The following is a 25,047-nucleotide window of genomic DNA, read 5'->3' as shown; positions in this document are numbered from 1 at the left end:
TTCCTTGAATCGATGTACTTTATGTACCATGCAACTATTTTGGCAACTGTCTTAGTCCATTTGAGCTGATATAACAAAATGTCCTAGTTTCACAGTTGAGGGTGGCTCATAAACAGCAGAAATGTGTATCACAGTTCTGGAGGCTGAGAAGTCCAAAATCAAGACACTGGCAGAATTGGAATGGTGAGGACTCACTTTCTGATTCATGTTCTTGCTGTGTCCCCAGATGGTGAAGCATCAAGGAGGTTCATGGGGACCTCTTTTATCAGGGCAATGATGCCATTGATGAGGTTCCTGTCCTGGTGACATAAGTACCTCTCTTTGTTCCCACCTTCTAGTACCATCACATTGGTGATTAGTCCTCAACGTATAAATTTTGAAGGAACATAAATACTCAGACCATATTGGTAGTGCTAGCCTGCCTTCTCTAGAATAGCTGAAATGCATTTTTGGTCTTAGGGAATGAACGTTCTAGCAGAAGGATATCAGCCTAGCATTTGCACAAATTTTACTTCTTCCCTTCTTGACTCTCTCTCCAAAATAGCCAGATGGTGAATTGTCTCAAATTGGACGATTCTCTTGGACTTTTTCCTACCCCTTCAGTGTTTAAGGACATAAAATTTCCAAGAGCTATGAATAAGTGTAATTAGTAAATCAAATCTGCCTCTATGGAATATGACCAAATGGAGAAAAAGCACTAATGATTTTACACAAAGTACTTTACCCACAAAGAAAAAAGGAAAATGGTCCCACAGAAAGAATTACAACATATGACTAATGGCTGTGTTCCCTGGAATCTCTCTCTCCACAGCTGGGTCCTTTATGTGAATGGCAAGGAAAAGATAACAAACTGTCCCTCAGTGAATGACGGCAGTTGGCATCATATTACAATCACTTGGACAAGTGCCCGTGGAGCCTGGAAAGTCTATATTGATGGGAAATTATCGGACAGCGGTACTGGCCTCTCTGTTGGCACAGCGATACCTGGTATGTCTTTGCAAAATGAATAGAATTCTGTTGGACTACAGAGGTGGTTGGTGGTGCTTCAATGGGCACCAAGTTTGCTAGCTGTATTGCCCTTGTTTTCATACAAAGACCCACAGTTCTCTCTCTTGTTGACTGACTACTCCTTGACCATCCAGACTGGAATAGCCATGAGCTAATGAAAGACCTAAAAGAACTTGATATGTCTGGAATGCGGACTGAAAGAAGGAAGGAGGTTGGAGCAGGAGGTTATGGCCAAATCATGTAAAGTCTTATAGAGCAGGTAAAGGATTGAGGTTTTCATCTCAAAATCAATGGGAAGTCACAGATGGGTTTTAAGACAGCTGCAGTAAATGAAAGGAAGGGCAGCTCAGGCAGTTCCTGGAATGGTCAGAATGAAGCAAGAGGGCATGTGGGAAAGCCCCTAAAGAGCAAAGGGATCTCTAGCCAGACAGCAAACAACAGCAATAAAAAGCATTTTCTGCTCTTCTCCGGGGAGACAAACTTAGGATAAATGGAAAACAAGGGAGAATGCAGCTCTCCCTTGAATGATGCTGGAGTAGTTGAGGAGATGGGTGACACTTCAGTGTATCCACTCATGCTGAGCGTCTGTCAAGAACCAGTCCAGGGCTGGGGTTGTGGCTCAGCGGTACAGCACTCGCCTTGCATGTGCAAGGCACTGGGTTCAATCCTCAGCAGCACATAAAAATAAATTAATTAATTAAATAAAGATATTGTGTCCAACTACAACTAAAAACAAACAAACAAAAATATTTAAAAATAAAAAAAGAACCAGTCCAGTCACCAGGAGCTTCTGTGTGCTGAGGCTGCAGAAACTACAGCCCAGGGGAAGCTCTAGCTATAGAAGGGAACATACACATTTTTTTTTTTTTCTGAGGAGAGGAGAGAGAAGAAAGCTCACAAGGTGTGCTGGATTTAGGTAGTGGAGATGATTTGTAAAGAATGGATTAGAAAGGTTAATTTGGAAGCTAGGAGAAGGGAAATAGAGACCAACTGAGAACATCAGACACATCATTGCAGAGTGACAGTATTGGGAAGTCGATCGATACCGAAGCTGCTTTTGAAAATCACATGATCACAAGAGTAGGGCAATATTTTAATATGATTGTAGTGAAAGCACTCTTGATAAATTTAAAATACATTATTCTGTTGCCAGCTGCCTCTTTGTAAAATATATTTGAACAGGAACCCAATATTAAAACCAAAACTTCTTTGTAATACTACTCATGCCTAATTACCTTTTTAAACAAAGAATCCTGTTACACAGATTTGTTCAATGGTTTCCCGATGATCCTTTGAATTTGATAATGGAATAGTTATTACCAGATTAGAGATGAAGGAGACAGAGGCTCATGAAAGTTGAAGTGCATTTCTAGAATCTAACTCCTCTGGCTGGTGGCTGTGCCCTATTCATCCTCCCTCTGCCTTTTCATCTTAAATTGGCATGCTGGTACACATCCACGGAAGTAGCAGGTGCCTTAGAAACAGAAGCACCTGGAAGTGCTAGAGAGACCAAGGGGTTGTGAATGGACATCCTCAGTATCTCTCAGACTCACCGTGTTATTTTATTCTTTCTTGCATTTTACTCACTCCGTTACCTAGAGACTCTTCATATCTTTGTTCAGCATGAGATTACTCTCACTGCTCATCAAGGTCCAAGTCTGAAAGCCTTCCCTGAGCCCTGCCCTTCCTCATGGAACCCCTTCTTTTGGTTCTTCTATCATCTGTGCACTTGCACTGTTCATTAAGCACACTCAACTGGAAAATGTCTGTGTATTTTCTCTTAGAATTATAAACTCCCAGGGCCAGTACAGTTCTCAGCTCTACTTCTACACCTCTGTGAGTCTGGTGCCTGATATTGTAGACAGCACACCAGCAGCAGCCTCATAAGCTTCTGCTGGATTTGGCTACCCTGTGTCGTAAGGATGAGTCAGAGGTGGCTGGGCAGGAGGATGGGGAGAGGTGGCTCAGATGGAAGGATCTCTGCATAGAGACAAAGAGCCACAATGAGTTTTGTTTTGTCTTTTTAATATTTTTTTAGTTGTAGTTGGACACAACACCTTTATTTATGTATGTATGTATGTATGTATGTTATGTGGTACTGAGGATTGAACCCAGCACCTCCCACATGCTAGGTGAGTGCTCTACCATGGAGCCACAACCCCAGCCCCACAAAGGGGTTTTGTGTGAGAAGGCAAGGTTGGCTATTTCATAGAGCTGGTGAACAGGGAAGGAAAAGAAGATATGGTGGAGAAAGAAGCTAAGATGTAACCTGGAAATCGGCTATAGTGAGCTTGCTTATGTCCCTCCAGGAATATATACTTTCTCCTTCAGTAAATTAGGAGATAGGAAGTAGCAAGTGAAGTGAGATAGTGGTTTCTATTTGTGAATAACGTAGTATGTTCTTGGTTTCAACCATCTCTTCTCTGGGCAGTGAGATTACAGGTGATTTTTATTCTCTATTCTTTCATGATATGTTTATAATAGGTCTATTTCTTATATGGTTAAAAGTAGCTTTTATGTCTTTTTTTTTAATTAAGCTCTGATGGAAGGCTGAAAAGTAGATTGAATAACAGGAAAATAAAACTAGAAAACTCTTATAGCAACCACCTGAGAAGATGGTTGTCTGACCACAGCAGGAAGAATGGGTCGGTCATTGCAGAGTTCTCGTGGCCCTTAGTCTACTCAGGTTGCCGTTGACAAGTGCCATAGTAGTTTAAATAACAAATTTACTTCCTTACAGTTTTGAAAGCTGTAGGTCTGAGATCAGGGTACCGTCATGGTCTGTTTCTGGCAAGGACTGTCTACCAGGTTTATCCCTAGCCATCCTCTCACTGTGTCCCCACGTGGCAGGGAGAGAGAGTAAATTCTCTGGTGTTCCTTCTCTAAGGGCACCAATTCCATCACAGGGTCCCCTTCTCACAATCTCATCTAAACATAATTGCTTCCTAAATACTATCACAGCAGGGAGTAGTGCTTCAATATACCAGTTTGGGGAACAACAAAATTCAGTACATACCAATAACTGACTGCCTTCAATTGGGTGCCCAGGTTTATGGAAGAGTCTGTTAACTGAGATAAGAATTCTAGGGAAAGGAGAAGAGAATAAATCTGCATCTGGTTTAAGACACACCAACTTTGAGATCTCTGTTGAATTTCTTGTCACAGTGACAATACAATTAGTACAGGTTCAACATGGTGGGCACTTGTATAGAGTGTGGACAGGCGTGAAAATTGATAGACTTTCTGAGAAGCAATTTAGAAATTTACCTCAAAAGTCTTAGAAAACTCACTTCATTTGTTACTTCCTATCTCCTAATTTACTAGCAATTCAACTACAGGAAATCAATCTAAAAGAAATAATCAATCATCTGAGTGTATGTTTATGTGTCAATATGTTTATGTCTGTGTTATTTTCATGTCAAACTTGGAAACAACTCTACTCTCCTATAGTAAGTAACTATTGAAATACTTAAGCAAATTACTATTTAATTAATCAAAGAGATTTTTGTGCATTCATAAGAAATAAAAAAGCTATAGAAACTCATGAAATGAGAACATATTTGAGAAGAAAATTAGAAATTCAGACATCACATATGATATGATCCTGAGTTATGTGTTTTATTTATTTTTTTTGAAAAATGGCAGCAGAAGGCATTACAATTCTTATTACATGTATACAGCACAATTTTTCATATCTCTGGTTGTATATAAAGTATGTTGACACCAATTTGTGTCTTCATACATGTACTTTTATAATGATGTCTATCACATTCCACCATCCTTGCTATTCAATAGTTTTCTCTCAGACATTTGTATTGACTATACTTTCAAAGGACTAAAGTCAGCTTTTTATAAGTAACAGACCATCGAGCCAGTTCTCCTCCGTTTTTCTCTCTTTCTCTTTAGGTGGTGGTGCCTTAGTTCTTGGGCAAGAGCAAGACAAAAAAGGCGAGGGATTCAGCCCAGCCGAATCTTTTGTGGGCTCCATAAGCCAGCTCAACCTCTGGGACTATGTTCTGTCTCCACAGCAGGTCAATTCCATTTTCAGTGTATGACAGTAATGAGATGCAAAGGTACAAACCCAGCAAAAATGGGAACGGCCTAATGATGACATATCTTACTGTGAGCGCTTGGTTACCAGAATTGATCACCAATATCATTGGATGCTATGGCCTGAGTTAGGCAGAAGTTATCTATAATAATTTTCAGTGATTATCCTTTTTAGTTGCTTGGTGATATTCTAAAATTTTATTGGAAATGAGTATCTTGTGAAACCTTGCAATTTCAGAACTAGAAAGACTATTGTAAAGAATAAATCCTTCAAATCTCTCCGACTAACCGTGCAGAAACATAAGACTGTGAAATATCATCCTTAGAGAGTAACAAATAAGTAAGTGATCTGTCTGGAGTCAAACAGCCTGGTTCAAATCCCAGTTCTGTCACAAATTCACTGGGATGATTTTGAGTGTGTTTACCACCTCTCTGAGCTTCAGTTTCTTATCCATAAAATGTCAACAAATAGAACTATAATAGAGCAGAGTTCCGAAAGTATTGAACAAAATACCTAGTGTGTGTTTGTGATATTGCTTGGCCTATCATTAGGGCTTGGTAAATGTTTATTCACGATTATAGTGGCAGAATTTCTCCAAGCCTGTTTCTCCAACTCTGTCAGAGGTCAAAGACATAGAATGGCAGGGGACCTCTGCAGCCCCTTAATAAACTGCAAAGCTTTAGACAAGAAACCGCGTACACAGGATTTGAAATTTTCAGACAACAACAAGCCTAATAGGGGAAATATTTGGAGAGGGAATGGTGGGAGAAAGGGAAGAGAAGTTTCTTCTTGCTTCTGAAATCATACCATGCAGAAGCCTGTTTCCCTTTATCTCTACCTTTCAAAAATCTGTGAATGGTTTTCATGGGACTAAAAAAAAATAAATAAATAAATAACTCTGTCTCCGTGGGAAAGTAAGTCTTTATTTAAAAATGTACTTTTAAACTTTCAGGTGAAATCCCTGGCTACTTCCTGCCCAGAGGAACTCAGCAGAGGAAACGTGTTGGCCTGGCCTGATTTCTTGTCGGGAATTGTGGGAAAGGTGAAGATCAATCCCAAGAGCATCTTCTGTTCTGGTGAGACTTGGCTGTCTCTTGATTACCCTGGAGTTTAATAGCCATCGGAGGCAATTCAGAATACTCTAGTGGTCAAATTGTTCAAATAGTGGTCAATCTACTCTTTGACTAGTAATTCATCTTTACCTTATGTGCATCCAAAAGATTTTTCTAATGTTGAAATACATCCTGTATAACAAGATACAAATTACTTGGAAAGGAAATTTGGCAAAGGCGAAATAAGATTAGAATGAGAAGAGGAATACAGTTGCTTTGTCTAAAATGCCCTCCAAAGTTCTGTGCTCCTATTTGAGAAGGTTTTGTTCTATATTTTCTAGCAGCTATCTGGGAAGTTTGGAGAAATATAATAAATATGGCCTCCACTCACTGATAGTCAAACTCTGGATAATCAAGATGTGTCATAAAATTAAAAATATTTAAATGAGTTTCTTAAAAGGGTCTAGAATTCATGACTTTTGATAACTTATAAGAATATTTCATTAATATTACTAAAATGTCATTTTTCCTTTAAAAATATTCAGCATTCTATTGTTTGGTGTAACTAATTAGAACGAATTTTTAAAAGATAAAATAAGAAAACACCCCAAAAAATATTCAACTGAAATAGGGAAAATTGTTTGTTGACTCAATTCATTTTTCCTGTTACCTTTGATGATGACCAGGGTCTGTGGTAACTTGTTCTAATCTCAGTAGACTGGCTCTTCCATGTTGGTACAAAGTAGGATTTGGACATCTTACTTGATGGCACTGCTGCTGTGTTGCTAACCAGCTCTGCACCTGTGTTCTCTGCCCTTAGACTGTCCACCTTTAGAAGGATCAGTACCTCATCTACGAACTGCATCAGTAGATTTAAAGCCAGGTTCCAAAGTCAGTCTGTTCTGTGACCCAGGCTTCCAGATGGTCGGGAATCCTGTGCAGTACTGTCTGAATCAAGGACAATGGACACAACCACTCCCTCACTGTGAACGTAAGCTGTCTTCGTTGATCACTACAGTGGCTCTTGAAAAAATATTGGAATTATGCAAACACCCTTCAGGAATTCTAGAGAAAAACTAAATACTTGACAGAGAAATGCAAATCAAAACTACCCTAAGATACCATCTCACTCCAGTAAGATTGGCAGCCATTAGGAAGTCAAACAACAATAAGTGCTGGAGAGGATGTGGGGAAAAGGGCACTCTTGTTCATTGCTGGTGGGACTGCAAATTGGTGCAGCCAATTTGGAAAGCAGTATGGAGATTTCTTGGAAAGCTGGGAATGGAACCACCATTTGACCCAGCTATTCCCCTTCTCGGTCTATTCCCTAAAGACCTAATAAGAGCATGCTACAGGGACACTGCTACATCGATGTTCATAGCAGCTCAATTCACGATAGCAAGACTGTGGAATCAGCCTAGATGCCCTTCAATAGATGAATGGATTAAAAATGTGGCATTTATACACTATGGAGTATTACTCTGCATTAAAAAATGACAAAATCATAGAATTTGGAGGGAAATGGATGGCATTAGAGCAGATTATGCTAAGTGAAGCTAGTCAATCTTTAAAAAACAAATACCAAATGACTCCTTTGATATAAGGGGAGTAAACAAGGACAGGGTAGGGACGAAGAGCTTGAGAAGAAGATTTACATTAAACAGGGATGAGAGGTGGGAGGGAAAGGGAGTGAGAAGGGAAATCGCATGGAAATGGAAGGCGATCCTCAGGGTTATACAAAATGACATATAAGAGGAAAGGAGGGGTAAGACAAGATAATACAACTGGAAGAAATGATTTACAGTAGAAGGGGTAGAGAGAGAAAAGGGGAGGGGAGGGGAGGGGAGGGGAGGGGTTATAGTAGAGAATAGGACAGACAGCAGAATACATCAGACACTAGAAAGGCAATATGTCAATCAATGGAAGGGTAACTGATGTGATACAGCAATCTGTATACGGGGTAAAAGTGGGAGTTCATAACCCACTTGAATCAAACCGTGTAATGTGATGTATTAAGAACTATGTAATGTTTTGAACGAACAATAATAAAATAAAAAAAAAACCTAAATACTTGACAGTTGCTAATACAGCAGATATTCACTGAGTCCTTCTTTTGCGTGAGGAACTCTGCCAGGCACCTTAAGGGATGTGGTGATGAACATCCAAGGACACAACCTGTGAATTCCTCCAGGTTGTACAAGGACCTGGGTTTGAGGAAAACACAGACCATGCAGGCTGGAGGCCAAGGGAGGTCTCTTTTTTTTTAATTTTTATTGTTGGTTGTTCAAAACATTACATAGTTCTTGACATATCATATTTCACACTTTGATTCAAGTGGGTTATGAACTCCCATTTTTACCCCGTATACAGATTGCAGCATCACATCGGTTACGCATCCACTGTTTTACATATTGCTATACTAGTGTCTGTTGTATTCTGCTGCCTTTCCTATCCTCTACTATCCCCCATCCCCTCCCCTCCCATCGTCTCTCTCTACCCCATCTACTATAATTCATTTCTCCCCCTTGTTTTTTCAAGGGAGGTCTCTTAAGCTGACTTATCACCCATTCATTTATTCAATGGTCTTTAAAGTGCCTACTCTACACCAGGCACTGATCTAAGTTCTGAAGATGCAGTAGTTGGGACAAAATCCCTGATCTTCTGGAGTTTACATTTCTAGTAAGAGAGGCAGAAAAATAAGCAAGAAAATATGCAATTATTTATTTATAGTAAATAATAATGGTAAGAGCTAGAAAAATAAATCATGAGAAGGCAATACAAAAGGAGAGTGTTGGATAGAGGCAAGACTGCTATTGTAGGTGGGGGACAGCAGCCATCACCACCTGACAGAGCATATGTTTACCTTCTTGACATTCTACCTCACTGGACAATAAACTCCACAGGGCAAAAGTATCATCTCTTTGTTTTACTGCTTTAACCCTGGTACATAGGAGAATGTAGTAGACCTTCATAATTATTTATTATATTTTTTTGTGTGTGGTACTGGGGATTGAACCCAGGGATACTCTGTCTCTGACTACATCTCTAGCCCTTTTTGTCTTTTTGGTTTTTTGATTGTTGTTTTCTGTTTGTTTGTTTATTTTTGTTTTTGTTTTATAGACAGGGTCTCACTAAGTTGCTTAAGGCCTCATCTCTGAATTGCTGAGGCCAGTCTTGAATTTGCAATCCTCTTACTTCAGCCTCCTGAGTTACTGAAATTACAGGCATGCCTGGCCCCCATAATTATTTTTGGAATGAATAAATTGCATGCCTACACATGAGCAGTGTGCTATGTGGTAGGGATGCATATGTGGGTCCAGGCTGCTCCCGCTCCTGGAGTACTCTCAATCCAATGTTTATGTGCAATGGAAAATTTGTATCCAACTGAAATACTATAGCACTAGGTTAATGTAAATATGATGTCCTTTTAGCATGGTGCTCATAATATAGTCGTGTGCTCTCTGGTCACATTCCAGGCATTAGCTGTGGGGTGCCTCCCCCCTTGGAGAATGGCTTTTATTCAGCTGAGGATTTCCATGCTGGCAGCACAGTAACCTATCAGTGCAACAATGGCTACTATTTGTTGGGTGATTCAAGGATGTTCTGTACAGATAATGGAAGCTGGAATGGCATTTCACCATCATGCCTTGGTGAGATAAATGGTGGTAGTTACTGGTGTGGGTTTATTCTATCCCCTTGAGAAACAGCTACCACAAATTCCTGAGGCTCCAGTGGCATGCCTTTGTTAACTTCATCTTATCCCAGGAAACTCTGGGCAAGCCATAATTACAAAGCAGCTGTCCTGAGAGGTGCCAAAAATGTTTTAAATTTTTCTCAGCCTCAACAGTAAGACTATATCTATCCCTGTTCTTCTATTTGCCTACCTGTAAACTAAAGAATCACTCTCATGGTGTATCTGGAATGTGATATGACTATTACATTTAAATTTCATGAAAATATATAAAGTGTTATGCATTAAGAGATAGGTAATGATTTAAAAGGGAAAACAAATGTTTGATACATAGGAAAAGTGCATCAACTCGAATATTTGCCATCTGTCTTATTTCAGATGTGGATGAGTGTGCTGTTGGGTCAGATTGTAGTGACCACGCCTTGTGCTTGAACACCAATGGATCCTATGTGTGCTCCTGTATCCCGCCATACACAGGAGATGGTAAAAACTGTGCAGGTAATTCATCTATGTATCACCAGAAATGCCTATTTTAATTTTTTATTCTAGTATATATTTATGTTATTTTAAATAAGACAATAGTTTCAAAGAGCATACAGATAGATGCAGAAGATAGAATCTAATAATAAAAAAAAAACACTAGTGACAACTAAAGGTGTTTTAAATTGGTACTGTGCCTCTCCCAACTTCCCAGTTTCTGAAAAACAAAACAGAGAGCCTGTGCATGCCTACACATGAGCAGTGTGCTACGTGGTAGGGATGCATACGTGGGTCCAGGCTGCTCCCGCTCCTGGAGTACTCTCAATCCAGTGTATCACCAGGATGTTGAAGAAGTGTCTACATAGTTCAAGAATAATAGAATGGGTTTAAGAATAGAATCAGTGGCCTCTCTGCCTCAATCAGAACCAAGAAAATGGTTCATCACATCCTTACCATCAACAATTCCCTCTGCCAAACAAAATTTTATCACTGAAGAAAATAGACATCTTGATGCCTGACCATACCTCTATATTTTGTAATAACTTTGACAGTACTTGCCCATCTCTCAACCCATTTGTATCTTTCTACATTTGCTATGAGAACATAGTAATAAGATAGAAGGAAAGAAGAATTTAAAATACTGTTCAAATCATCTCGCTATGAGTACCCAAAGTATAGTCCTACAATTTGAGACAGAGAAAAAAATCCCAGGAGTTATATATGACATAGAGACTATGTTTCCCATTGTAACACACACACACACACACACACACACACACACACACAGAATGTGAACAATAGTAACCACAAAAACACAATGTCAGCATCAGACAATATAAATAGAATTGGAAACTAGGTTTAATGAGGAAATCTTCCCTTAAACAGAGAATGTTGGATATTTATGCACATTATCCTATTCACAGGCTGAATATCTGTGTTCTCTCACTGTGCTCTTTAAGAACAAGTCACATTATGTTATGTGCAAGTTTGAATCAGCATAATGAATCCCACTATTATTTATAATGCACCAATAAAAATTAAAAAATAAAAAGTCCAAGACAGAAAACTTGCCTATAGAAATATCTGATTTAGATACATCTCTTCTCTTTAAAGGATGAGTAAAATTAAACAAAATTCAAACTACAGGAAATTTCAAAAATCTTCCTGCTCAAAGGCATATGGCACTGAAAATGAGTTAGTTTAGGAACCAAAAGAAAGTCTCAGGGAGACTGCTTGTACACAATAGAAGAGACAGAGACATCACTTCTAAAAAAAGCTTTTAAAACTACAAAGCCAGGCAGGAGAAAAAAATACTATGATTAAAGCAGAATAAATAGGCAAATACTACAGACAAAAAGGCAAACATATCAGACAGTGAGCTTGGAAACCAGTTCACTCCAGTGTTTGTTCTAGAGAAGTACTCTAAATTTGGGTTCAAATTGCAGGCAGTTGTTATAATTTATTACTGAAATATAAGTAATGTAGCAAATTATGTATTAACAACTACATTAGCAGAGATAGATATATGGGAATGGTAAGGAAATACATGCGGTTGGTAGAGTAAGTGAGTTTATCATGGATTCAGAAAGTAGAGTTTTAATCTGAATTTGTGTAGAGTCAAATAAACTGTAAGTTGAAAAATGTCTTCAAGTATTCTTAATTCTAAAGCCATACTACTTCCTTGAGGGAATATGCAAACTATTAAAACAGAATAGAAAAGTGAAATTGTCTGTCATCCCACCACGCAGACATATTTACTGTTAATATATACCTCCGGTGTTTTTCTGTATGCTATCTATAAGCAACTTATTTAGTTACTTTTAACATGACTTCATGTACATTTTTAAGTCACATGATAGGTTTGAGAATATTATTTTAGTTCTTGTTTTATAATCCACTTTATGGATTTCCCATAATTACTTTTTCTCTGTATGTTAACATCGGATGATACCCACTTCAAAAAAAAAAAAAACACAACAGTTTAATATACATCTTTGAACATGAATCTTTGTTCTTACCTTTCCCTGATTTTCTCAAAATCCAGTCTTATAATTGCATTTACTTTCTGAGAGTGTTTCATGTAAAATTCTTGTCTTAACATTGTCCAGATGACCTTTAGGAAGATTGACTCAGTATACCCTCCCCTTCTGAGAATTCAAGTATTATATTCTCTCATATTGCTGAACTCTATCCTCAAACCTTGCTTCAACCATTTTCCCTGCTTTACACTGATGGCTGACCCCCACCCTAATTTGTACATAGGAGGGTCTCATGGTATGCAGTCTGTTTGGAAAGGGAGGCTAATAACTTCCTTGAATCTGCTGTTATACAACCTTTCAATGCACTTGAGACCAAGACAATTGCTTTTTACAAACTGGGTGTGCAGTTGGAGTGAGGTGGGAGGGGCAAGCTCTGACACCATCACTACTTCCCCAGTAAACAACTACCATTTTGTCCAGATAAACCTTATATATTTTATTAATCATTTTCTGCTTCCAAATATTCTTATTTAAATGCATATTAAATGTATTTTCTGGCCTAATGTCCAATGTGTACCTGGCCTTTATGCATCTTCCTTGAGAAGCTTTTATCTCAAGATTTTCATGTATGCCTCAACTATAGTGAAATTCTTTTGCTGTGAGACTTTGTATGGTTGTGTGAAAGCTACTTATTATTCCAAAAAAAAAAAAAAAACTTTGTTTCAAGAACCTAAAAAATGTAAGGCTCCAGGAAATCCAGAAAATGGCCACTCTTCCGGCGAGATGCATACAGTGGGTGCCGAGGTCACATTTTCCTGTGAGGAAGGATATCAGCTGGTGGGAGCCACAAAAATCACGTGTTTGGAGTCTGGAGAATGGAATCACCTAATGCCAAACTGTGAAGGTATGTCAAGTAAATTTCCATATTTTTGTGTCTGGCAATCCTAGATAGATAAGATGTAGGCCTGTCACCAGTGTTATGTTGTGTTGGTTGGTCTTATTTGTCTTGATACCCAAGTATTAGGCTCATGCTCAAGTATGACAAAACAAACATCAAGAACAAAACCAAATCTAGAGCTGACCCTTGAGCTTTCAGGGATGTTTTGCACACACAAAGAAAAGCCATGATTTTTATTTTCTTCCTTTTAGCTCTGTCCTGTGGTGCACCAGCTATTCCAGAAAATGGTGGCATTGATGGGTCATTATTTACTTATGGCAGTAAAGTGATATTCAGGTAAGTGCCTAAAATTGAAACAGTGTGCAGAGTTGTTGATGACAGTCCCAGCAGTGATCGAACACTGGGAGGAAGGGGGGAAATAACCCCAGAAAATGTTTTTTGAATTAATATGGACTTAATTGAATGATGTGGAGTGTGAAGACATCTAATCCAATAACCTAAAGGTGGTCATGTTTGGCATCCTTAAATCCCTTGAGCAGTAACCTATTATGCCCCAAGCTCCCCCATGCAGGATGCCATGCAGAAAAGCACTCTAGGCTCATGAATACTATTAATGGGCTTTGATTCCACACCTGATGGATAAGGAACCTGAACTAGTCCACACAACTCTCAAACCAAGACATTTCTATTCATGTGCTAATCCATAACGCAAACTGGAGGCCAAGCAAATTCTTTTTTTTTTTAATTGATTTTCTTTTTTTAAATACATGACAGTGGAATGCATTACAATTCTTATTACACATATAGTGCACAGTTTTTCATATTTTTGTACATAAAGTATATTCACGCCAATTCATGTCTTTATACATGTACTTTGTTTTTTTGCATTAAAATTCTTATTACACATATATGCCAAATTTTTCATATCTCTGGTTGTATATAAAATATGTTAACACCCAATTCATGTCTTCATACATGTACTTTGGATAATGATGTCCATCATATTCCACCATCCTTGCTAATCCCCTGCCCCCTCTCTTTCCCTCCCACCCCTCTTCCCTATCCTCCCATGCTCTCCCTCCCCACCCACTATGAGTCAGCCTCCTTATATCAGAGAAAACATTCAGGCCAAGCAAATTCTTGAGTGTATCCTCTTCTCTAGCAAGATTCCTCCAGGGAACATATAAGTAGACAACCTTGAACGAAAAAATAAATAAACAGAACTTAAAAACATTCTTTCCATAGGAAAAAAAAGAGAAATTTTTCAATATATGTAATTTTTCAATATATTTTAGAGGCTTTTGGTACAGATAAAATTATGCAAAATAAAGCAAATTACTTTCTGTAATTTTCTTTTACCTTCTTCAGATGTAATAAAGGATACACTTTGGCTGGTGAGAAAGAATTGTCCTGTCTTGCTAGTGGTTCTTGGAGTCATTCTTCCCCTGTGTGTGAACTGGTGGAATGTTCCAGTCCCGAAAACATAGACCATGGAAAATTGAATTTGAGTGGACTTACCTACCTTTCTACTGCATCGTACTCTTGCGAGAGAGGATACAGGTAAAGTCCAGTTTCATACACACACACACACCCATTGCTCATTATTTACTCACTAGGTCTATTCATGTTTTATAAATGTCAGGCTATTCTCAAATGTGTACGCTTCCTGAATCCTAGCTAACAGGAAAGCCCAAGGAAATATTCAGTCTATGATTCTGGGAATTCGTTATAGTTCAATTGCTTCCGCATTCAGACTTCAAGCAGAAAGCAAACACTGTGAGGCATACCACAATACCTGTTTTAATGATTTTATGATGGATTTTTTTTAAATAAACAGCTTACTTAGCTAATACTCAACATTGCATGAGATGTTGTAAAAGAGTATGCCAAGGTCAGGTTATTGGAGCCCAGGCCAAAGGCTGTGGGGTCCTGACCAACTGGATCCAGTCACCTGCCCACTTCATAAATAAGAGGAAACAATATACAAAGGAAGAATGAATCTAATCACAGTTTATTTGGGGTGACAGCTAAACCACCTTCCGCATCCTACAGAAACGTTGTGATTTATAGGAACAAAAAGCCAGGAAGTATATGTAACTAGATTCATCCAGGCTGTGTGCTGGCTCAGGGATATGTTTCAATTGAAGTTTTCAACTGTTGGCTTCAAGGCTTTGAGGGAAGTTTCAGCTTTCATTTTCAGTGTGACAATGACAGCTTACAGGAGCTGGATGAAGAAAACAGCTTAACAAACAGGTTAGCAGGAAATGGAGATGGAAAAACAACTTGTGACTTTCTATTTAAATGGATTCCATTACAGTTCCCCTCCAGCTTGTCCATCCAGAGTCTTGAGAGACTCAGGGCACCGTTTCATCTGGCTGGCTGTTAATTACTGCATTTGGTGTGTGGATTGCTTCAAGGGCATGGGATGAAAAGATCCAAAGTCTGAAGATAGGGCTCCACCTAGTGGCAGGACTTTCGTGCCAGATCGTCATGCATAAGAATCCTCCTGTCACTTGTGGTCCACCTTGTTTTTTGGTAGGGTTAACAAGTGACTCCCTTTTGATTATGACAGCTTACCCCATCTCTGAATGAGTTTCTCTGAAGACTTTTATGATTACCCACCAGTCCCACACCACTAGTCCCATGTCACCAATGGACTTGTTTTATCCATTGATCTGATCTGATTCCCACGTTGGAAAGAAAGTGATAGATGGCTATAAGTCGTCATCAAAAGACACTTTTAAACCAAATTTGTGCAACAAAAGAGGCCTAGAAAGAACAATTCTTAAGCTAAGCTTACCTAGAGTTCACAATTAAGTTTAACAGGCAGTAACTAACATTTTAAAACATTAAGAGTTGTACTTGGGTAGAATTTGACAAGAAAAAATACCCAATTTTTCTGTAAAGTAATTAAGTTCTGTCCAAGAGTCGCATTTAAAGAGTGTTTATTAGAGTCCTCTTTATGCAGACCAAGATGAATTACCATTTTGGTAGAAAGCTCTTCATTTTACATTTAATGTCAAGAATTATCTGACATCAGGCTTAGAACTTTTTTAGGTACATTACCACAGAACTGCAATAATTTAAAATACAAACTGCAAGAAGTAATACTTATTACCATCTAAGAACAGGGCCAAATTTCCTTGTCAGACTAAGAGTTCAAGAACCCAAATGGGCTCAAGAACCCCACATTGGCTAAAAAGTCCCAGAAGACAAGGGAAAGAAAGAATGAGGTCAACACGCAGAGCCCTCAAGAATTTAGCGGGTCGCATGAATTTGAGGCCTGTAGATTCATAAAAATTCATTTTCCCAGTCTATCAAAAGTGGTAAGGGCAGTCAACCCTGGCTTAAAAGAAGAGCTGGGTCCTGAAACAAAGTTTCTTAGCTGCAGGAACATTTCTTTCTCTTTTTCCAGGGCTGACTACCATTGGTGAAGCCCTTGGAGTGGCCATCTCCTAAGAACTCCATCACGAGGCGTTAGTCCTACCAGGGAGGCACCAGTTCTGTTGCCCAAGGTTGCTGAGGGCCTGAGTCGTTGGATTCAGTCACCACTTGCAGCAGAAATTAGAGAGAGAAAGATGATATAAAAAGGAAAAATAAAATAGAATCACAGTTTGGCCCAAACTGGGAAGACAGCTCACTGCCTTCCCCGTCTTATAGACACGTTGCAATTTATAGAAACAAAAAGCCAAGATATGTAATAGACTGGCTCCGGGGCTTTGGGGTCAGTTTCTGCTTTCATTTTCAGTGTGAGATGATGGCTGATAAGGAGCTGGGATAGAGAATAATAGCTCAACAAACAGGTTAGCAGGAAATGGAGAAGGACAACAATTTGGGTGGTCCTCCAATTTTAGAACAAGGGTCTCTCGGTTCTTAATACTGATAGTTTAATTTGATGGCTAGTGGTTGAGTTGGAATGAAGGAATAGAGAAAGGCTGTGATCAGAAGGTGGTCAACAGCACCTGAAGAGAAGCAGATCAAGGAAGCCGGAAGTAGAATGAATGAGACAGTGAGGATCCGTGGCACAGGGACGCCAGGGTTTTAAAGGAGGAGGGCTGGAAGTCTTCCCAAGCAACAGGGTTCAAAAGCCCAGGCTGATGGCAAGGACGGTGCCCTTTGACCTCAGTTACTCTGATTACCTGTTTACTCAGGTGTCTCCCTTCCAGTTGGGTCCTAATAAGCCTATCAACACTTTTCATTCAAGTAAGGTGCTATTCACAAAGTCTGGAGTGCCCCACACCACAACCTGTGAGCACATTAAACTTCTACTTTGCACCAAGTGGTTATTGTTTTATTGTTTTAAATGGTATATGGCCTGTTTAAATTCCCCTTATTTTTATATCAAGTAATGAAATATGAAGACACACCATTTTTTATATTACAAGAACTTCTCAAAGGTCCTCCATTTTCTTGTGAGTCTCTCTAACTCGTCTCCATGGCAGTAAATAATTAACCAATGGTCAGGGTGACCTAGAGTCTGTTATAGTTTCGTCCCGGGGTTTCATAAACTGACTTCCAGACCACTCACGTATAATCGAATCAAGCCTTTATTGAAGCACACGGGTGGCGGCTGACCAGAACATAAAGCTGTCCCCCTGATCAGCCCCCAAACAATTGCAAGGGCGCTCCTTATAAGCCTGAAAACCGCAAAAGGGGTGTTCAGGGGGCCTAGCCAATGCAAGCAAGTCGGGTTACCCAAGTGGGAGAGTGGGGTCAGGTGGAGGGAAGCCTAACCAATCACAGTTAGCCCAGTCACCCCAGTTACAGAAACAGAACCCGTAACCCTAGTTACAGAAACAATGCCCCATTAGGTAGTTCCATGTTCTTAAAGATTTCTATGGCAAAAGGAAAAGAACATCTTGCCCCAGTCATGACCCTTCTCCTTGGCATGGTTGTTTTACAGGATGGAGTTACAAAACAAAATGGAGTCCCATTTGCTTTTATTATCACAAGTCCTTGTTTCTTGTAGCTTACAGGGCCCTTCCCTCATTGAATGCACCGCTTCTGGCAGTTGGGACAGAAGGCCACCTACCTGTCATCTTATCTCCTGTGGAGAGCCACCTGCCCTCAAAGATGCTGTCATCACTGGGAGTAATTTCACATTTGGGAGCACTGTCACTTATACATGCAAAGAAGGGTGAGTAAACCCTAGGAAGAGAGAAATATCAGAGCTGGGGAAGGGACACTTCCCGGCTGCAGAGGGTGGACCCCTGGACACAAAATTCAATTTCCTGGCAGCCAAAGAGAGCCTTATGCTTATTTTTTGACAGCAGAGACATGTTTTCCTGTGAAAACAGTGTTTTCCTGGAACTTGTTAAATGTATTAAATTAAGCCTTGATAGCAGACATAGGCAATGAGTGAAAAATATCTTTCTACTTTAGCCAAATACGTAAAAAAGCACATTTAAGGCATTTGTGTGTTTATCTTCTGCAAAACAAAGGCAAGACTTTAAGTCACAACATAAAGATTATATATCTTCAGGAAAACAGAAAGATAAAGTTCAAGGGTTTACATTGAGAATGATCTGACTTAATTCAGAGATAATATTTGGAAAAACAGGAAGCAAGTTACAAAGGGCTTTCACACTCTGGTCTCATTTCATCTTTGGGAAAGGCCTGTGAAGTACAGAGAAGGGAAGGGCTCCCTGTGGGCTGATCTGCTTAGGGTCTCAAGGCAGACAATACAGCACTCTAAGGGTGGTTACACTCCAGTTTGTCTGACTTGCATTAATTGCAATCATTGTTTTTTCTTTCCTGTGCTTTCTTATTAATTATTTTTGCCATTAATAATGCTTTCATACTCCAGTTAAACTGCAGTTGCTCTTCACACATTTGCAAGAGCAGAGGGGTTGGCTTCTTCTGGATTCCTTTTCCAGTCTGTCCTTTAGTAACTGTGTGGCCTTGGGAGTGGTGTGACCTCTCTATGCCTTGATTATCCTCCTGCGTAAAACAAGCTCATTAAAGATTCATACTTACAAATAGTATGGGGAATAAAATGATATAATGCATGGCTTTTCCGAGGAAAAAAAAAAAGAAAAAAGCTGATCCACCCAATAAACCTAGCCATTATTGTAATGATAAGAATGCAGAGGTGAGGACATGGTTTCTGTGCTCACATGGAACTTGGATTTCATTTTACCTGTGTAGACCAGCCCACTAACCCATGATCGCCAGCAGGTGGAGACAATATTTTTTTTCTTTTTTTTTTTTTTTTTTTTTTTTGCCAAAATATCTTCAGAGGCTTCAGTTACTGAAATTCCAGATCTTTCCTTTTTAATTTTTTTAACGGATATACATAAAAAAATTAAAATTGAACATACTAGTGGGGTAGTATGTAATGTTTCAATACACCTGGAATGTATTACATCAGGTTAAACATATGTATCAAATATTTATCATTTCTTTATGGTGAAAATTTCAAACTCCTTTCTTGTTGCTTTTTGAAATACACATTACATGATTGTTATCTATAATCTCACTTCTTAATCCTAACTGATCCACCTTTCCCCATCCTTCCTTCCTTCCCTCCAGCCTCTGGTAACTGACATTCTACTCTAAACTTCTGTGAGATCAACTTTTCAAATTCCAAATCTTAACACCTTCTTATGTGACAAGGAAATCTCTTTAATATGAATGTGTCAGTGCAGGAGTGGCGTTGATGGTCCTAATTGTGCACCTCGGTGTGACTCACAGTGAGCTGCATGGGACAATTTAAAACTCATTTAAGTGTTTATGACATGAATCCAGAAGACAGCAACACCTCTGCTGTGGCTGCTTCCGAATGTGTGAAGAGCTGCTGCAGTCTCTCTGGAGTGTGAAAGCATTATTAATGGTGACACACTTATGTGACTAATTTTATTTTTTTAAATTTTTATTTATTTATTTATTTTTTTAAATTTATTCATTTTGTGTGTGACTAATTTTAAAGAGTCCTCTGTATTTAAGTGTTTGTGGTGGTTATGGTTTTATGTTCCAAATAATATCAAGGTATTGACAACTTCTGCTGATGCATAATCATCATATAAAACTATAGTTAAACTACAGAAGATACAAAAATAACTATAGAAAATACAAAAATCTATATTGAAGACTCACCCATCATTTTGATACCCAGAAATAAATAATGTTAATATTTTACTTCATTTCCCCCCCCCCAGAATCTTGTCTTGGCATATATTTTTAAATGTTAAAGATCATGATGTTTGCAAATTTCTATTTTTTTCATCTTTTCTTCACAAATCATACACTTCTTCACAGATTATTATCTGTAAGATTACACAAGAAGAGTTTTCTGCCTTCCAAATGTCTCTCCATAACTACACGTGGTGTATTTAAAGAAGCAATAAAGAAGTTAAAATAACAACAAACCCATTCATCTGAAGAGGATTTTCACATTCTTCAAAAGACTTCCACATAGATTTTCTGATATTGCCCCTTAACAAATATGGGACTTGGTAGAAAATATATATATTACTTTATAAGTTGTTGATGGACCTTTATTTGTTTATATGTGGTACTGAGAATTGAACCTAGTGCCTCACACATGCTAGGCAAACGCTCTACCACTGAGCCACAACCCCAGCCCTGGTAGAATCTATATTATTCCCCTCTTTTTTCTATCTGAGACACGAAAATATTGGGCCACATTATCTTAGAGGTCCCATCTGATCTGTGATTGATCTGTGGAGCTTTTCTGACATTGACTAAATGGAAGTCAATCTGCCCACCTAAGTCACAAAGCTAGCAAGGGAAATGAGACCCTGTATAACAGTTCTTTTTATAGACATGAAGTGCTATGTAAGTTTGGCTATAGTATGGTTTTCTGTACCGTGAGGGTTATATAATGTGGTGGTATTTCAATAACATGGGAGAAACTATCTTAGCATCTAAACAAATTTATATAAATTATGCACAATTATAAATCACTATAATTTTTTCCAAAAGAAAAAATCAACTATTAAGAGGCAGGTTTATTTTTCTGAAATTAAAACTCTTGTTTTGAGAGAAAGAACTGTATTCCCTTTTATGCACATCATCCCCTCTTTGGTGTGCTCTGGAAAGATCCTCTCTGTCTTATTCCTTTTTTTTAGGCCAAATTTCTCATGAAACATTTGAAACATACAGAAAGGCAAAAAAGAAAACAAAATTCTTCTTTTTTAAAAAATACTCATGTATCCATTGCTGAGATAAAAGTACATGTTAAATTTTTTGCCATAATTACCACAGATCTCCTTTTATAAAAGAAAAACAGTATTTTGAAGAGAAAACCATCCTCTTCATTCTTCTACTCTCCTCAAAGAAACACGGCACATTTTGTCTTTATCACATACATATGTCCCCATAAAAATATTCTGTAGATTTGTGAGTTTTGTATGTGTTGGTTCATAATTTATCCTTTAAATGTGTATTTTTCACCTAACATTATCCTTTTCACATTTATCCCTGTTGATACAGGTAAGTCAACTCATATGCAATGCTACAGTAGTTCCTTGTAAAAATAAGCAATGTATAAATTACCCATTTTTATTTTTTATGGTTATTAATCTGTTATATTTTCTTTTGATCAATTTGATTACATCTGGGTAATTTCCTTTTACATACCTTCCCATTCACTAATTTTTCTTTCTACTCTCTATAGTCTGTTTTTGAATGTGTCTATTCATTTAAATTTTTTCCTATGTGTTTATTGCTAGAATTTCTATTTGTTGATTTTCAGATATTTCTGTTTTTTATAGTCTCTTCTTTTTTAGTAGAATTTTGAATCATTGATCTTTGTAAACATACTTCATATCATAATTTTAATAACTTTTTTTAAAGAGAGAGAATTTTCATATTTAATTTCTTTTTAGTTTTCGACGGACACAACATCTTTGTTTGTATGTGGTGCTGAGGATCGAACCTGGGCCGCACGTGTGCCAGGCGAGCGCGCTACCACTTGAGCCACATCCCCAGCCCCATACCATAATTTTAGTTTAGTTTAGTTTTTTTTTTTTTCATTCTTTGAAGTACAGGGGATTGAACCCAGGGGTGCTTTACCACTGAGTTACATCCTCAGACCTTTTTATTTTTTATTTTGAGACAGTATCTAAGTTGCTCATACTGGCCTCAAATTGGTGATCCTCCTACCTCAGCCTCATGAATCACTGGAATTACAGGCATGTGTCACCATTCCCAACTTTTCTTTTTTCTTTTAAGATTTTAGAGAATTTTCTTCTATTATCTCACTCGTTGGTGTGCTAGCATTACAGTTTATAGAAGATAGATATGCTTGCATATGTTTGATAATTTCAGATTGTGTCTTTATAGTAAACAGAGCTTGTTCAACATATGCAAATTTGTTATGATCTGACTACATGGATAATTTTTTCTACCAGGTACCCCAAGAGTATCGCCAACCTAATTTTACATTAATTTATCAATTTGAAGGTTCTCTGTACAAAGTGAGTGCTATCGATTCTGACCTCAAATCCATATGAGGTGCAGACTTGCAGATTGACACCTTCGTAGGGACTTTTATTTTTCCACCCCAGAGCTGGGCCTGTGGTGAGATCTTGCTAGATCATCCTTTCAGTGCATCTCTTCTGAGGATGTAGATTCACCCCAGAGACTCAGCTGTCACTCTCCTTCAACTCCACTTCCTTTTCTCATCTAATCCAGGGTCCGCCATGGCATTCATTCACAGGCTTACTTTTCTGGTTTTAATTTCTTCCTCGTGCCTGGAACATGGAGCTTTTCTTTCTGGTCAGCTCAGCTATGCATTGAAAACAGTGTCTGTCATACTTTATCAGGTTTTGAATAAGGAGAGATTTCAGACTATGTTACAGCCAGAACCAGGAGTCGGTTCTCATCCTCTGTCTCTTTTACTCCTCTTCTGTTTCTTCCCCAAAGGTTTGATTGGCATAAGCCAACCTGTTGTCCGTGTCTTGTTCTATTCAGGGACAGCATCACTGTGATCAAGTCATGGCTTCTGCATACTGTGGCCTGTCTTTATGTCTCCTTAGGTGCTATTGACCTTATTAGATGATTAGGGGTTACTTCCAGTCTCAATTGTGCGTTCTCTGCCCTGTACAGTTTGTAACCAACCCAGGCCTGTTTATTGCATGACACACCTACACATTCTTGCTGCCGTCTCAAGAGTTTTTTCCTTTTATACTTGTGTTGTGCTTTGCATCCATCTTTCCTTGAATTACAGGAGCAAGGTGCACTCTCAAGCTGAGGACAAAAAACTGGCAGAGACTTCAGGAGGCCAGCATAGGAGGATGAATGCTAGAAAAAGAAAGAAGCAAGAAGCTTTGTTTCCACACTCTTCCCTAAACTTGGCCACTAAAAATTTCATCTTTTGTTTTTATCAAAACATTTACCTTCTTGAAGCTTTCTCTGCAAACCCCAAAACCTAGGAGGTTTCCAGTTGTTTGCACAAATATATAAGTGGTCATTTCTTTCTTGTTTGCCTCCTGGTCCTTAGGTTTATACTCCTTGGTGTGAATCTAGGAGGGTGGAAGGCTATTGATTTCCTGAAAACCTAATCAAATTTTCCCCTTTTTGATTCTTCTCAAACATAAACTGCTGAATGGAATTATTGGATATGTTCAGATAAAAGCTTTGAATGTTGTCATTAATTGAAAGCAAGATTAATTACTGATGCACATTCATGCTTCCTATTGTTCTTATTAACTGCAGCTATTTAATGGGCTGTTCTATTTCTTTAGAAGAGGAGCTAATACCCCACTCGACAGCTTTCTCTTAAAGTTTCCCAAGCACATGCCAATTAGTCAGCCTGCACTCAGCATGTGAATCAAATCACTGAAAATCGTTTGCTACTGAAAAATTACTCTGCCCATTTTCAAAGGATTTGGGGTTATCGCTCCAGAAACATGAAAATGTATCCCAGCCAGTTCATCTTCAAATGTGCCCTTCCAAGGCACTAATGTAATCTTGATGGGCCATTTTTCCTTGGACTTAAGGAATAAAACAATTTATTTAGAAATATGTAGGGCCTGATTTTCAATAAAAGCCTGCCAGGGAGTCCTTAATGCCTCTTGAATGAGAGCACAAAATGTTGTAATCTGCTACATTCTGTTGAACAGAATTTGGCTCACTATTGTATTGAACAGAATTTAATTAAATATGCATTTTAGATTTGTTTCCAATTGTTCTTGCTTTGGAAGCCAGCATTTATGGGCATATTTCATCATCTCTAGACAACTTTACCATTCTCTAAATATTATTTTTCCACGTTTTTATTATCAGGATGTTACAAAGGTGTCAGGAGATCTGCGTCAGGAATGGGGGCAGAGATCTGTGGCTGCACATGCTCACCCACCAAACACCAGGGCAGCCCTGTCAGAAAGCACCCATTTCTAGCTCTTGCCCTCCTCCCCCCTTTCCTGATGTTTGTATGCCACTCGGATTTGTAAGTTCCCCGTGTGTCCCCGCAGTGTTCCACTCCCCTTGCTTTGTTCCTACCACTCTTCTGCCCTGCACAACCCTTCTTCCACTTCTCCTCTCTCATAACTGGGAGGTCTTCTCTCCCCTTCCCATTCTCTGGCAGAATCCGTCACTCCTCCTTCAACTGAGCACTGTGGGCATGAAGGGGGCCTGTGGTGCCCCAGGTAGTTGTGGGGTGGGGAGCAGAGGCACAAGCCAGTAGATGCATTGGCATCACATCTGTGCACTAAGGAAGTGACTCTGTCACATGGCAGGCCCTTCAAAGTTATTTAATAAGGGGCTAAGTGTTGGCTGAGGGTCATAAAGAAAATTCAAGATTGTAGGTTAGACCTAAGGGAGTGTAGGTTCCAAGAAATCATGGATAGTGTTGAAAATGCATTCTTTTAATTCATTTATTCAAAGAAATAGATATTATTTAGTGGTGATCTTCCCTTAAGTTA

General features: G+C 38.7%; 1 protein-coding gene across 1 annotated transcript in view; it reads left to right on the top strand.

The window, feature by feature from the left end:
* Svep1 (sushi, von Willebrand factor type A, EGF and pentraxin domain containing 1) overlaps positions 1–25,047 on the top strand; it is a 176,915-nt gene that overhangs the window by 117,880 nt on the left and 33,988 nt on the right. Inside the window, exons 27-36 of the mRNA XM_026391104.2 lie at positions 812–987; positions 4,915–5,039; positions 6,012–6,135; positions 6,932–7,102; positions 9,588–9,761; positions 10,181–10,300; positions 12,989–13,165; positions 13,411–13,495; positions 14,528–14,719; positions 18,129–18,296. Coding sequence (XP_026246889.2) covers positions 812–987; positions 4,915–5,039; positions 6,012–6,135; positions 6,932–7,102; positions 9,588–9,761; positions 10,181–10,300; positions 12,989–13,165; positions 13,411–13,495; positions 14,528–14,719; positions 18,129–18,296 — 1,512 coding nt within the window. The remainder of the gene's footprint in view (positions 1–811; positions 988–4,914; positions 5,040–6,011; positions 6,136–6,931; positions 7,103–9,587; positions 9,762–10,180; positions 10,301–12,988; positions 13,166–13,410; positions 13,496–14,527; positions 14,720–18,128; positions 18,297–25,047) is intronic.

This window comes from Urocitellus parryii, chromosome 4 (genome assembly GCF_045843805.1).
Source record: "Urocitellus parryii isolate mUroPar1 chromosome 4, mUroPar1.hap1, whole genome shotgun sequence".
Lineage (NCBI taxonomy): Eukaryota > Metazoa > Chordata > Mammalia > Rodentia > Sciuridae > Urocitellus > Urocitellus parryii.
The sequence above is the reverse complement of the archived record's forward strand: the minus strand, read 5'-3'. Positions and strand labels throughout refer to the sequence as shown.